General features: G+C 48.4%; 3 protein-coding genes across 3 annotated transcripts; 2 read left to right on the top strand and 1 right to left on the bottom strand.

Annotated features, from left to right (window-relative positions):
- Positions 1-16: 16 nt before the first annotated feature.
- LOC112880660 (chlorophyll a-b binding protein 1, chloroplastic) lies at positions 17-1,021 on the bottom strand. The gene has a single exon (XM_025945394.1). It carries the CDS (start codon positions 943-945, stop codon positions 157-159), a length of 789 nt encoding a protein of 262 aa, XP_025801179.1. The 5' UTR covers positions 946-1,021; the 3' UTR covers positions 17-156.
- A 554-nt stretch (positions 1,022-1,575) lies between these two features.
- LOC112880661 lies at positions 1,576-4,087 on the top strand. The gene is made up of 7 exons (XM_025945395.1): positions 1,576-1,749; positions 2,093-2,172; positions 2,322-2,392; positions 2,637-2,707; positions 2,797-2,878; positions 3,415-3,464; positions 3,759-4,087. The coding sequence occupies exons 1-7, from the start codon at positions 1,669-1,671 to the stop codon at positions 3,843-3,845; spliced, it is 522 nt and encodes a 173-aa protein (XP_025801180.1). The 5' UTR covers positions 1,576-1,668; the 3' UTR covers positions 3,846-4,087.
- A 1,883-nt stretch (positions 4,088-5,970) lies between these two features.
- Positions 5,971-12,260, top strand: LOC112881739 (bromodomain-containing protein 4-like). The gene is made up of 10 exons (XM_025946576.1): positions 5,971-6,420; positions 7,017-7,053; positions 7,247-7,322; positions 7,421-7,466; positions 7,569-7,667; positions 10,109-10,177; positions 10,263-10,632; positions 10,781-10,935; positions 11,063-11,573; positions 11,679-12,260. The coding sequence occupies exons 1-10, from the start codon at positions 6,130-6,132 to the stop codon at positions 11,744-11,746; spliced, it is 1,722 nt and encodes a 573-aa protein (XP_025802361.1). The 5' UTR covers positions 5,971-6,129; the 3' UTR covers positions 11,747-12,260.
- Positions 12,261-14,249: the final 1,989 nt, after the last annotated feature.

The raw sequence follows: 14,249 nt of genomic DNA, 5'->3' as shown, positions 1-14,249 counted from the left end.
ATCATCTTTCATCTTAGTGTACAACGCCAACTCATCATCTCGACCTGCCCCTGAAATGCAACGTGAAACAAGAGACACACATGCGGCAGCTTGCAGCATCAATGAATCCACGTACGCCCCCTCCGGAAGACAATGAAGTTGCAGAGCGGATGGAGCTTAGTTGCCGGGGACGAAGTTGGTGGCGTAGGCCCAGGCGTTGTTGTTGACCGGGTCGGCGAGGTGGTCGGCGAGGTTCTCGAGTGGGCCCTTGCCGGTGACGATGGCCTGGACGAAGAATCCGAACATGGAGAACATGGCGAGGCGGCCGTTCTTGAGCTCCTTCACCTTGAGCTCGGCGAAGGCCTCGGGGTCGTCGGCCAGGCCGAGGGGGTCGAAGCTGCCGCCGGGGTAGAGCGGGTCGACGACCTCGCCGAGCGGGCCGCCGGCAATGCGGTAGCCCTCGACGGCGCCCATGAGCACGACCTGGCAGGCCCAGATGGCGAGGATGCTCTGGGCGTGGATCAGGCTGGGGTTGCCGAGGTAGTCGAGCCCGCCCTCGCTGAAGATCTGGGAGCCGGCCTTGAACCAGACGGCCTCGCCGAACTTGACGCCGTTGCGGGCGAGCAGCTCGGGGAAGACGCAGCCAAGCGCGCCGAGCATGGCCCAGCGGGAGTGGATGACCTCCAGCTCACGGTTCTTGGCGAAGGTCTCGGGGTCAGCGGACAGCCCCGCGGTGTCCCAGCCGTAGTCGCCGGGGAACTCGCCGGTCAGGTAGCTCGGGGGCTCGCCGGAGAAGGGGCCGAGGTACTTGACGCGGTCGGGGCCGTACCACGGGCTGCCGGACGCCGCCACCTTGGGCTTGGCCGCGGTCTTGCGCATGGTGATGCGGCCCTCGCCGAAGGAGCCCACCTTGATGGGGGTGCCGGCCATCGCCGGGGAGGAGATCGCCATGGTGGAGGCGGCCATTGCGTGAGGCGAGGGAGAGTTGCTGAGACCGGTCGCTAGCTGCTTGCTGTGGTGGGAGTGACAGTGTCGGGGCGGGCGCGCCCGGCTAAATAGTGTCGCCGGGCGATCGGGTCCTTATCTCGTGGAATCTTAAGCCGAGTTGCCATTGGCGCGGCGGAGGTGAGGTGGGCGGATGGGGTGGCTGATGTGGCCGCGCGCCGGCCACCAGCTCGCCGCCAGATATTCTCACCGCGCCGGACGAGCGGCGAGCGGGATTTTTGCGGGGGTGTTCGGCTGGGTTTTTGCCGTGGCCCGCGGTGAATTTTAGGGGCTGCGCCATGGTGTCGCCAAGTGTTGGGCTCGGTGGCGTCCTACTGGCCAGTTGATCCGCGGGAGATATTTTGATGGGATTGGTTCATGTGACGTGGCCTCCTTCGGATTATTCTACCTTTCGGCCATTCATACGAGTGGAGCAAGGCTCAGCGGCTCAAATGTTCAAGTTGACTATGTTTGGGCTGGGCCTTACTAGAGGATAAGGCTACTGATTGGTGGTTTTCGAATGTCAGCTGCCCAAGCGGCCCGTGGGCCATGGAGAGTTCAAATGGGCCTATCGAAAAGCGTCCAGCGGATGACTAAGGCCGGGCTCGGTCGGACCGTCGAGCTCGAGCCACATCCGATGCGCCGCGAGTCCCTGACCCAACCGGAGACGGAAGAGACCTCCGCCTCCGACGCCGGTCGACGACCATGGCCCTGGCGGCTATCTTCGTCTTCCTCATCGTCTCCGCGCTGCAGCTGGTCGACCGCTACCTCGACCTCGCCAAAAAGGTTAGCGCCGACGCCCCCCTCCCCCTCCTCGCGCGTTGCCCCTCCCATCCGTCTCGTCTGGAGCCCTGGATCTTCGGTGAATTCTGATTGGGCGAAAGAGTAACCACCCAGCGATTCCACCTATTTCTTCAATGAATCGAACACTAATTCCGAGGAAATTGTTCCTTTAGCTCTAAGCTATTTGAATTTTGGGGCTAATTTCTGAACTGTTGGGCGTGGATGTGGAATGCAGGCTCGAGTTTTCTTATCCTGCGCATCTATTATAGCCTGCAGTCCGCGGTCTTGTATTTATGTTCTCTAGTGTTTTCACTGGTCGCTGATGTGTTCTGTGCTTATAATCCAGAGGGGATCACAAAGTGATGAGCAGATCAAACTGCGGCTTGAAATCAAGCAACTTCTGAAGGAGGCAAATGAGCTGTCAACGTAGGCCATTAACCTTCCTTTGCCGTGACTCGAACTCTACTAATTTTCATATCACTGCTTTTCTTTATCCAAAATTTCTCTTCTAACCAAAGAATGATTTGCAACTGCAAGGTTTCCATCTCACTTATTTGCCTGAATATGTGTGGTAGGCCGTCCACATTTGCACAAGCTGCTAAACTCAAGCGTCTGGCTGTTGCCAAGGAGAAGGAACTGACAAAAAGTGAGTGCTGAACTCTCAATGTTCTGTAGTTGTTGCCCTGTAATGGAGCACCGGAATATTGTCTTTCGGCCCCATAATTTTTGGAAATGCTGAATAATTGTATGCCATAGCTTTGTTATTGTTTGTTTGGAAGCAAAGCTTCCTTGCTTGTTTGTTACTTCTGTTATTCTGTAGAATGAATTGGTGCTGCAATGATGCATTTTAGCGATCTTAAGTTCCTTTTCCCCCTTTGTCTGCTTTACAGTACAGGAACAGGACACTAAAGGGAAGCAATCCTTATATGACAAGTACGGAAAAATTCTGCTGGTTACTAAGGTGCTTCTTTGTGAATTGCCTTTATGTTTGTTTTTTTGTTTAACCATGCACTATACTTTCTTTAGTACTAATTCTTTTCAACCAAATAGGTACTAATTTATGCCTTGCTCGTTCTGTGGTTTTGGAGCACTCCTGTAACAACAGTTCGACGACATCTTCTACAGCCCTTTGGTATGTTGATGCAACTTGCCAGAGTGTTCTAGATTGTTTGTTGCTCAGTATTTGCACTTTAGTGATCACTGTTCTGTTCATTTATCAATAGAGTCTATCCAATATTAGTAATCTGGTTGTATTTTGTTCAACCTGAATGCCAGAACTGCAAGAGGAATTTCTCACCTTCCTTGCAACACTGATTGTGGTGACACACACACACACACACCATATATGCCACATGCATTTCACAAGTGCTGCTAGAATACCAGTTAATGTGATTTTATACTTAATTAATACAGTAGAAAGACATGATTTTTTTGGGCCAAACAAGGTTAACTTATTTATGCAGTCCAAACCAGTATTTAAATTGCAAATACTGCACAACTAGGTCCGTTTTTAAGATCAGGAATGTTTTTTTTGTCTTATATGTTGTTCAGTAGCAGTCCTTCCTTGTGCTGCCTTCTCTGTCAGAAAACTTTGTTTACACTAGGCCTCTGTCCTACTTTTGATTCATGTAACCAATAATATTGGTGACACCTCAATTGTTTTTGCAGGAAAGATGTTTTCCTTGAGGGGGGTTGATTCTGCTACGGGCAATGTTGTGGTAAATACTATAAACCATGGAACTTTTAAATTTGAATGCCATCGGCCCAACGCGTATGGGCTAGTATTGTATAATCTATTGGTAACACATGCCGTGAAAGGAAGAAGTCATCACCTTAGCAGAGTGAACTTTGTTTGCATGTTAAATTAACGTGGAGTCTTCATTGGATGATTGAGGAAACTGCTTTTAATTTCCCAAACATGACGTTGCTTGGATGCAACGTTACTGGGTACAAAGCTGCACCTATGTACTATTTTCTGAGTCCCTGACGCGGCGATCGCCTCTTTGGTGCAGGTTGGAATACTCCCATGGCTGTTTCTGACCTCCCGGGTCAGCAAGTTGCTGTGCCAAAAATTCAGCTTCGTGCTTCTGCGTCCGTAGCCTACTCTCAGCAAGTCAGCAAGTTGCTGTACCAAAAACTTGAGCCTCGTACTTCTGCTGCGGGCATAGCATTTTTTTTAACCCCCACGAGTCGATCTTCCATTTTCCACCAGAATAGGGGTTAATTTTTTTATCACAACTTGTTCAGTTTGTTGACGTGTTGCACCCTTGTGCTGACGTGCTGGGACGCGGTACACAAATTTTGCGTTCGATGTATAATCAATGTTGTTGTTGGCCTGTCAGCTTGTTCATCTGTGCTCCGGTGTCCACTGTCCACAGTGGACACTGGAGATGCCCCAGTGTCTGAAGCTGTCCTCTCCAGCGAACTACGGTGATCTCCGCGGGACGCTGAGCAAGAGGCCTCGGAGCTTGTTCGAGCGTCACTTCCGTCGGCCGCACACGAGAAAGAAGCCAACCAGCGCCGCAGCGCCTCGTCGGAATGCTAGTTTGGCCGTTCCCCGCGGCGTCTCCTGTCTCCATGCGCCGCCCGTCGGATTCCTACGCAGCAGCGCCCAACGCTGGGCCGTGGACGCACCGAGCGGCGTGCCGCGCTCGGCCGGCGCCCCCCGGAGGCCCGGAGCGCTCGATTCGTACGCGGCCGTGGCGTCGGCGCACCTCCCACGCACTCGCGCAACGGAGCCCATGCTTCGCCGGCGCCGGCGCCGGCGAGCCCTTCTACGAAAACTGCAACCGGATTTGACCCAGGAGGCCAGGAGGGGTCTACTGCTGCCTCACTGCAGACGGCCATTTTTTTTTTCTTGGGACTGTAGCTTCACTCGGCCGTGTAGTTTTTTTTTTACTTCACTGCCTTTGCCAAAGAGGACACTGCTTCTTATGAAAAAAAAGTACTGCTACTGCCTACTGCTAGTGCTACCGCTACGTCACTACAGACTCTGCTTGCACCATGCGTGGAAACGAATCCTCCGTCGGGGGAAGCTTCTTTCTGGGCATGTGCGTGAGCGCGTCCGTGGAAACGGTTAACAGTGGGGTACTGCCGTACTGGCACCAAGTGTTCGGAGAAAACAATGGGCACGAAGCTCAAGGTTCCCAGGTGTCACCTCACCTCTCTACTGTTCTTTTGTTCTTGCCCTTGCCTGAAAACCACATGCTTGCTTTCCCTTAGTTTTTAGAGGACTTGGGTGGGAACTGGGAAGCAACACACTAGCATCCCTTTTCTTTCTGAATTCTAACCAGCAACTAACCACCCAAAACCGGCAAAAGTGTATGGAAACTAAAATCATGTTTGCAGCAGCTCTCAGGTGACAGACTAGAGACCCTTCCCCCAATCTAGCGTGACATGGTTCACTTCTCCAGGATTCTCTCTATGTTTTCATGTCTTTTGATACCACATTTTACAAGGCTTATTCATTTTGTTAGGACAAGTTTTAACCAATATTTTACTCAATTACTATTCTGTTTAGTACAAAATTATTTATTTGAATGCATTCACGGGAGACACCGTCAGTACTGAAATTCAGGTTCATCCATAGTTAAAAAAAAAGTACTTCTAATACGAATCTAATAGCATTAGTTTCCTATCATAAATTTAAATGGCCTAAAAATTTAACATAGACAACTTCAGGACCGGACTCATATATAATAAGTTAAGTTAAGACGGGCTCATATCATATATATAATCCTATATAAGTGTAAGTCAAGAATAATTAAGGATTGAGTTGGACTGTGAAGGGACCATTATGGTCACGATCCACCCCTACATCCCTACATATATATATATATAGAACGTATAATTTCTGGGAATATATCCTTTCAACTTATCAAACACATGGCAATACCGCTTTATGTTTTTGTAACATATTCTACTTCTTACAAGGATTTGGATTGAGTACGACATACTAATCTGAATTAACTAAGGAGTCTTTTATTATGGTCGTACACCACGGAATCGTGCAATCAGGAGCGGGTAAAAGTCACGTAATATCTCATCAACAGAATCCAGATTCTATGATAACTGGGCACCATGGGTATCTTGATACTGATCGAGCCGGCGACGTCCACGTTGCCATCACGTTCTGAATTCTTTCCTGATCGACTCTGTGGGTACACGGTTCAGCCGCGCACGCAAACGCAAGCGCTGAGGCGCACACGCTCCTCACGTGCTCGCATCCAAATCGCCCCCAAAAGAAAAAGAAAACGCACCGAAAAGTCTACCCACCTCCCCGCTGCTAGCTCACGCCCCCCAACACGCAACGCCAACGGCGCCCCCGCACACAAAACCGAGGGGCAAAAGAAAAAAAAGGAAAAAACAAAAAGAACGCCGGGAATGGGCAAGCAGCAGCAGGCGCCACCGTCGCGGCGGTCCCCGGCGATGTCGGCGCCTCCGCCGCCGCGGCGCCGGAAGAAGAAGGGCCGCCCGTCGCTGCTCGACCTCCAGAAGCGCAGCCTCCGCCTCGAGCAGCAGCTGCAGGAGCGGCAGCAGCCCCAGGCGCGCCGCCCCAACCGCCGGAACCCCGGCTCCGCCGACGACGAGGACGATGACGGGCCCGCATCCGGCTCTGGCCGCCGCGAGAAGAAGCTTCGCCTCGTCATGGGCCTCCACGACGGATCGGCCAAGGTGGGCGCCCTCCCCTTCTCCCCCTCTTCTCCGACTCGATCTGAGCCGAATCCGCGCCAATTCTGTCGATCCCTAGCGGAATTTGCCTAATTTGGGGGCCCTGGCCCCGGGGCGCGTACGGATCTGCGCGCCCGCGCGCCGCCCGAGGAAATTTCTTTGCTATTTCGGGCATGAAAAGGCCGCATTTATTTATTTATCTCCATAGTGAGAGGCGCAGTGGTCAACCCCGCTCTGCTCAGCCCAGCCTGAGAGCAGCTCTCCCAATCATTTGGGAGGGGGATAATCCTAAACCCTCGCATAGTCGCATCGCCCTGTCGTCACAATAATTGGCGCAATTTTTTTAAACACCCTGGCTCAAAGCTTTTAAAGGCGTGCCTTTTCGGGTTTGGTTTTTGTCTGCTTCTCGCGCCAAATTTCGCTGCATTTCGCGCCCTCGTTAGATCTTTGTACTTGGTAACTGGCGCTGGTAAACGAAAGCCCCACTTTTTCTGCTGCTTATTTTCTACCCCGGTTTTCTTTCGGTTCTTGTAAGTATTTTTATTTATAGGATGTTTTGTTTCTAAATATCTTTTTATCTTCCGCTTCTGCTGCTGCAGGGAGAAAAGACGAGGAAAGCGACGGATGGGCGTGAAGGTTGGTGCTCCTTGCTATGTGGCATTTAACTCTTCAGATTTCCAGGGGCAAAAAATATACCTGGACAAATGTGCACAAAGATGCCTTTTTTTAATTCTTTTACTGTTGGATGCATTCCAATTTCCTTGTCTTTAATTAATGCTTGTGCCTCCGATCGCCCTGTGCTCATGGGTTGGATTTGCTCATTTGACAGAGCCGTCAGATTCCGGGCCCACAACACCTTTGCCGAACAAAAAGTTGTTGCTCTTCATCCTTGATAGGCTACAGAAGTGAGTTGCTGTGCTCGCAGCTTTGTTCTTCCTGGCCTTCAGCTCGTCCATTCTCCACTCCAGGACTTCTCATCTTTGTGTGTCCTTGTTTCTTGCAGGAAGGACACTTATGGTGTATTCTCAGAGCCTGTTGATCCTGAAGAGGTTTGTTTCTGCTTTGAAAGATGATGATGCTATATGTTTGGTTTGTTGGTTTTGATTTTTCGAACCTGACTGATTTGCCTGTTCATGTCCATTTATGGCCAGCTGCCTGACTATCATGATATTATCAAGCATCCAATGGATTTTTCGACAATAAGGAAGAAGCTTGATAAGGGGGCCTATTCCAACTTGGAGCAATTTGAGGTGGGTTATAGGATATGTTTAGGTTGTTTGTGTTTTTCTTTTGTTTGGGTTTTTCTTCAACAAAATTGCATGTGCTTGTTTGGTAATAACTACTAATAAGCTGTTGCACCTTTGTTCTGAAATGTTGTGGTTAAGTTAGTTTGCTAATCAGCTAGCTTACTTATCTCATCACCATGTCGTTTTCTTCGACAATGTTTTTTTCCTGACCTTTGTATACACACACGTTCTAGATTCTTATTACAGTCCATTTGTAAAATCTTTGCGTCCCCCAGTTTGGTAAGAAACTCTTTGTACTGTTGCCTTTGGAGCCTCTTGCTCTATGCTGATTGCACAGTTTAGGAGCAGATGTTCACTCTCTTGGACTGTTGCCCAGATATGTTGAAACACTACTGCAAATAGTTAATTGGACACCTGGGTGTTTTTCTGCTAGGTTCTGTCTCTGATGGTGTTCCATGTGTACTAGATCTTGTAAGTTGTAACTCCACATCTGATTGTTCTTGGCAATCTAAACGCTTTCAAGAGTGGTGCAACATATATATTTTATCATGTAAATTCTCTTAACAATTTATTTAAACATGTAAACTCTTTATCAAATTTAGTCTTATAATGTTTTCGTTCCAGTGAAGCACTTAAGCCCAGGGTCTATTTTATTGGTTCCATGACCTTTACAGGATTTTAATAGAAAAACGTTTGTCCAAGACTATGTTTGCATTCAGTCACCTATCCGTTGTTGTTTGTATTGATTTGCTCTACATATGCACGTAAATCCAGGAACTTGAAGGAAAGACCTATTTCACGTTTGAAATTCTCCTGTGTATTCTTTATTTGTTTTACGGCAGTTCAAGCATTGAGATTAACATCTACATATAGGCTGAGACACAACTGTAATAGGTTAGCAGACAATTGCCTTCCTGTTTGGATTTCTGTGGTTGTACTATGCAACCTAACTTTTTCTGAGGCATGATATCTCTGTATTCTGCTTTTCAACTATTTGGCTGAGTTTAAATTGTACTCCCTCCGTCCTTAAATATATGAAAGTTCAGGACAAGCTACTAATTAGCTTGTCCTGAAGTTCATATCTTTATGGACCGAGGGAGCATATGTTTATACATTTGTTCTGTTGATGTGCCTAAAGAAACTCTCATACTCTGAGATATCTCATGTCACTTTTTGTTTGCTGCAATGTATGGTTGTGAACTCAGCAGCATGTTCAATGACAGAAGCATTTTACACATTAGAAACTTGCTAAGAGAACACAGCGACATGTCATTTAACCACCTAATTGTACTTGCATGAGATCATCTACTGCAGCTGGTGGTATTTGTGGTTCCAGTACATATAACTAGGAAGGCAAGTGCCAATAACAGTAGTTAAAAAATTATTTGGACACAATATACTGCCGTAAATACAGTAGAGTTTTTATGATGGAAAAGGTATTTGGATTAAATATGCTGTTACAAACGATTAAATGACCTTATCTTTTCAGAAAAGAGTGAATTGATGCTATTTTCGAAGTACATGATAGCACAGGGATGGACCCGTGTACCATATAGTGTTAAAGTTGTAGATGTGCAAAAAATTATGCGAGCGTTGCACTGCCTGTGTTACTTTTGATTCGACACTTTCAAATTTTCCATTTAAAAAGGCTCATTATTTGAAAAAAAAAGAGCACTCTAAATAACTCATATCCTTCCCTTTTGTATAAGTCATATTCACGCCGTACTATGGAAGGTCGTAAATAGCTAGATGTTTTCTCTAAAAACAACTCAGAGACCATTTGCCTCATTTGTGTTTGTTTATGTTGGCAAATCATATTCAAGTTGTACCTCAGTTGCTAATTCATTTGTTCTTGTGAAGTATGTTGGGCCTCAGCAGAAATTATGAGCTTAAAGATGAGGCAGGCATTTGGTAAAATGAGATGATTTCGGCCTTTGTAATGCCCGAACAAGTGGAGTTATTTCATGAAAAGTTAACACTGGCCATTAGGACGCCACCTTTTTTGGCTTCTAGCTAATGACTTTACTTGTAATACTTACTATTTGAGAAGTTTCTGATTTATATATATTGCTACCAACATCATGGATTTGCATTTTCACTGTGCATTCGACTGTCTTGCATTGAACATCACCAACACAAGCCAACTTGTATGCAGAATCCTTCTGTGCTCAAACATCTTTGCTGAACATCTCTTAAGAATAAATTTTCTAGTCAGAACCAAAACTGCAAACTGTAGCATGTGTAATCGCAGTGTTTTTGAAAGCATTACGTCTTACTCGTGCAGTCATGCTAGAAGTATGTCAGATTTTGTTTTGGAACAAATATGTGTTGCTTTTATCATTCCTACAGTGCTGCTGCAAAATACTATTTCTTTCCTGATCTCAGAATATGCTATTGGTGTTTTTATCAAGCTCATTCAACATGACTGAAATTTCAATTTACAGGATGATGTGTTCTTGATAAGCTCAAATGCAATGTGCTACAATTCACCAGATACAATATACTATCGACAGGTCAGACGTTAAGCCTACATGTTATGATCTTTGAATATAATCATGAATTATGGTGTACTTAACATCCATATGCCATGCATTACAGGCACGAGGTATTCAAGAGATTGCTAAAAAGGATTTTGAGAATCTTAGGCAAGATAGTGATGCCAGTGAACCAGAACCGGAACCGGAACCAGAACTGAAGCCAGAGCCAGAACCAGAAGAACCAAAGCCACAGCCTCGTAGGGGCAGGCCTCCAAACAAGAATAATGCCAAACAAAAAGTTGGGAGGCCACCAGCAGAACGTGCTACTGCAGACTTTTCTGGGGCAACACTTGCTAATGCTGCAAATAGTGGACGTCATGCACAGCAAGAAGCGATGATTGCAGATGTGCTGAGAGCCTCTTTTGCTAATCGGAAAAATGAGCACAACTGGTCTGGCGAGCGGAAAACAGAAAGAATGGAAGATTACTCAGGTTTTGACTTCTCTCTCATTTTTTCTTTCAAAAAGTGTCTTTTCAAGAGGCTAGCATTTAACAAGTACTGAGTGAACAAAGGACTTGCATCCAATTTGGCTAACTCATTTTTCTTATAACCTTGGTTGGTGTCTGACTTTTGTTCCAGGTTACGGGAGTATGTGGTCTGGAAAAATGGGAAAGAAGCCAATTCTGATGGAAGATAGTCGTCGAAGCACATATTACGAGTCTCAACCGTCCAGTTCAATGTATGATCTGCCGGTATCATCCTCCTACAACGGGACGAAGAAGCTGCTAGTACCAGTTGAGTGTCCCAACTAATTCTGTCCTATAAGTAAATGATGATACACTACTATAATTTCAGCCTTCCATGAACATTAGAGAATAGCAAGACACAATTGACCACACTTTAACACAATGTTTTTATCAGGTCGGGGTTCAGTTGCAGCAGTCATATTCCCGCAGCCTGGCACGTTTTGCTGCACAACTTGGTCCTATTGGCTGGGAAATGGCATCAAGACGAATTGAGCGAAGCCTTCCTCCTGGAACAAAATTTGGTCGTGGCTGGGTAGGAGATGGTGAAGCACCACCAAGCTCATTTCAGCCACCTGTACTAGCTGCATTTTCAGAAGCAATGGCACCACCAAACAATGTCGCGGCATCAGGTGAGCAGCCACCTAATAACAGTGGCCCTGCCACTGAGGATTGTGCTGCCAGCTCAAGCCATTTGGCAGGATCTCAGGCACATGCTATGCCATATGCTTCTACCAGCACCGTGCAGAGGACCAATTCTGAAGCATTAGCAAGCCAGCAATGTGGATCCATACCACAGATTCCAATAAATCGAGGTGAACATGGTGTTGAGATGAAGGGCAGCCATAATAATCTTCACGGACACCCAGCCTTGCAGCATACCGTGAATGGTTTCAACGCTGTTCCAGGTGCTAATCCAAGTCTTAGTTACACTAGTCTGCATAATCTTCCAATTCTCATGCTGGTTTTTGTTCAAAGTTGGCAACCCCTTAAACCGATCTGCCCTTTTTCAGGACCAATGATGTTCCCACCTGCAGCGCAACTGGTGGTGAATCAGATGCAGACACATACTTCTGATTGATTAACTAGTGGAGACCATTGAACCAACATTGTCAACGTTGACATTTGGATTGTGCCTGCTTCCAGTCAAGGCCGCCACAGGCACCAAGCGACGAGGGCCTTAGCCGCATCCTGCTGGTGGCTTGGCACCCGCCAACCTCAACATTGGGGGTTTCTGGTCGCTGTTGATCTGCCATGCTGTGACCTGGTGCGGCTGCAATTTGTGAGCCTGTCGTGTAATCGCATAGTAGCTTAGGATGATAGCATGCATAGATGTGTTGCGTGGATTTGTTGGTAGAGGATCTGGTTGTAACAGCGGTTGAGTTGCGGTTGGAGATTTAGCGATTCTGATGTGTAGTAGAAAACCACAGGGGAAGCCAAGCATCTGTATAGATTGTTCAGGAGTTTTCAGCGTTATGGTGACCGGTCGCAAGGTGCGACTGAGCATGAAATCGTGCGCCATAGTTTGTTCGTCGTATGAGATATTGTCTGTCTGGTTTATCTACTGCCAAGTAAACCCATCTGCAGACAGAAAATATGCATCCCAATCATTTGCTGGTGTTCCTAGATACTGCGATGTAGATAAGAAGCAAGATCAATACGAAGTATCTTGCGTTTCGTGTTGTTTTAAATGAGACTTTAGAGATCTGCATGTCTAAGCAACAGGATTGCAACCCCAAAAGCAAAGAACAAACGTAAACCCAGGTAAACAAAAAACGCCGCTACTTCAGACAAACAAGCTTCAAAATACACGTTCTGAAGAAAGGCTCTCATACAGGTTCAGGTAAATCAGCCAAAATTTCTCTCAGGCTTTCAGATAATCCGGCCATACCTCCAGCCTCAATTTCTTGCCAAGGCTGTTGATCTGGGAGTGGGAGATAGTTACTAGATTCGAAGGCATGACTATTGCTTAACGCACAGGTGATCTGAATAATTCAGCATGTGTCATACCCATCTCTCCAAGGCGTCCGCGCTCCTGGCTCACTGGCTGGACTGTGGGGAAGCTGGAATGTTCCAGTAGAGCAAGGAGCCTAGGCCCTAGGAAGGAGCAGAGCATGCGGAGAGGGTCAGTTCAGGGTTCAGATACCCTTGCAAGTTGCAACAACACGGATCACAGCTCCCATTCCTTCGCGCTGTAGCGCCGCGACGGTTGCCTGGGCCGTGCCGTCCGTCTGGGGGTCGGAGGAGGAGGAGGAGGAGGAGGCTTCTGCTGGTTTCCGGCCGGCACCCGGTCGTTGCTCGTGGCCATGGCTCCAGGTGGGTCGGAAGCAAGGAGCTCCTGCTCCGTCTTGACGGACCGCGACGTCTCGCTGACCACGGGCTCTGTCTCTGTGGCGTTAGGAGGCGGCTCCTGCTGCTGCGGCTGGGCAGCTGGTCGCTCGCCGGCCGTGGCTCCTCCAGGCGGTTTTTTTTGCGCAGTGACAGGGGCCTGCTGGCTCTGCCACCCGACCTTCCTCCCGCGCCCGGGCCGCGCGGACACGACGCCGCAGCAGCAGAGGAAGGCGGCGGCGCCACACAGCAGCAGCGCCACGGTGCAGCACGCGCGCGGCGGCGGCGATCGAGACCGTCCCCGGCGCGGTCTTCCGGGCCGCCTCCGCGGCAAGGCGGCGGGCGAGGTGGTGGGGGCCCCCCCGCGGCGCGAAGAGGGCGCCCAGGCCTAGGCACGCCAAGCCGCCCAGCAGCGTCATCGCGACGACGACTACGACGACGGCGTTGCCCTTGGTGGGCGAGGACGCCACGCGCTGCGACGGCGAGGCCTCCTCGGCGTCGTCCTACATAGGGCAAGCACGCTCTGCTGGCTACGAGTTTCGACTTGGATCGTCGTCGTCCGTCCGTCGGTCTGTTCGCAACTCCGGATCAAGATATGTTACCCGCAGCTACGGAAGCTCGCGCCGATCGTCCTCGGCTCGGACTCGTGCTACGGTGGTGTGATCGTCGCGAGCCACTCGATCACCGGCCCACCCGATCGAGCTGTATCCGTGACCGAATCAGATTGGGGGTCCGGCGCTAAGCGTGCATGAAAAATGGTGTTACGAGAGGATCGCCCGGTATAACATGCGCGATGATACAACATGCTCTTGGTATCTATGGTGCGCGTAGGGCTAAGAAGCTACGCCTTCGTAGAAATGCGTTGTTGATTTGGAATTTTGGATTATTGACGATGGCTAGTAGAGTAAAATACTGAGACACTGAAGACTGAGCTTTTTGTTTTCCTACTGCGTGGATGATGCACGCGGCGTACCCACGAGGTGGGTCCCCATCTCCCTAACGAAATGAAATGCATCCGAGTAGGAAAAATCATTCAATAGATCATCGTGTGAGGGCATGTTTACAACAATTTAGAGAAGCGCATGTCACGTCACACATAGACAACAGAATGACAACATGTACAACTCGTTCCGTAATAAGACACGGGTATAAAAGGGTAATGATGTAATTTCAAAATTGGTGTAACCTCACCAGAGAAGGAAAAAAGGAGAAAGAAATCGAACTGGTCGTGAACAAGTCTCACTGAGAGTGTGTTT

The sequence above is a fragment of the Panicum hallii genome, chromosome 2 (genome assembly GCF_002211085.1).
Source record: "Panicum hallii strain FIL2 chromosome 2, PHallii_v3.1, whole genome shotgun sequence".
Taxonomy (NCBI): Eukaryota; Viridiplantae; Streptophyta; class Magnoliopsida; order Poales; family Poaceae; genus Panicum; species Panicum hallii.
Note: the sequence above shows the minus strand (reverse complement) of the source record. Positions and strands in the feature narration are given on the sequence as shown.

Coding starts and splice junctions, on each gene's coding strand:
- LOC112880660 (XM_025945394.1), bottom strand. CDS start 945: ATGGCCGCCTCCACCATGGCGATCTCCTCCCCGGCGATGGCCGGCACC.
- LOC112881739 (XM_025946576.1), top strand. CDS start 6,130: ATGGGCAAGCAGCAGCAGGCGCCACCGTCGCGGCGGTCCCCGGCGATG. Junction 7,054..7,246: donor AGCGACGGATGGGCGTGAAG/GTTGGTGCTCCT, acceptor CTCATTTGACAG/AGCCGTCAGATTCCGGGCCC. Junction 7,323..7,420: donor ATCCTTGATAGGCTACAGAA/GTGAGTTGCTGT, acceptor TGTTTCTTGCAG/GAAGGACACTTATGGTGTAT.
- LOC112880661 (XM_025945395.1), top strand. CDS start 1,669: ATGGCCCTGGCGGCTATCTTCGTCTTCCTCATCGTCTCCGCGCTGCAG. Junction 2,708..2,796: donor AAATTCTGCTGGTTACTAAG/GTGCTTCTTTGT, acceptor TCAACCAAATAG/GTACTAATTTATGCCTTGCT. Junction 3,465..3,758: donor CTGCTACGGGCAATGTTGTG/GTAAATACTATA, acceptor TCTTTGGTGCAG/GTTGGAATACTCCCATGGCT.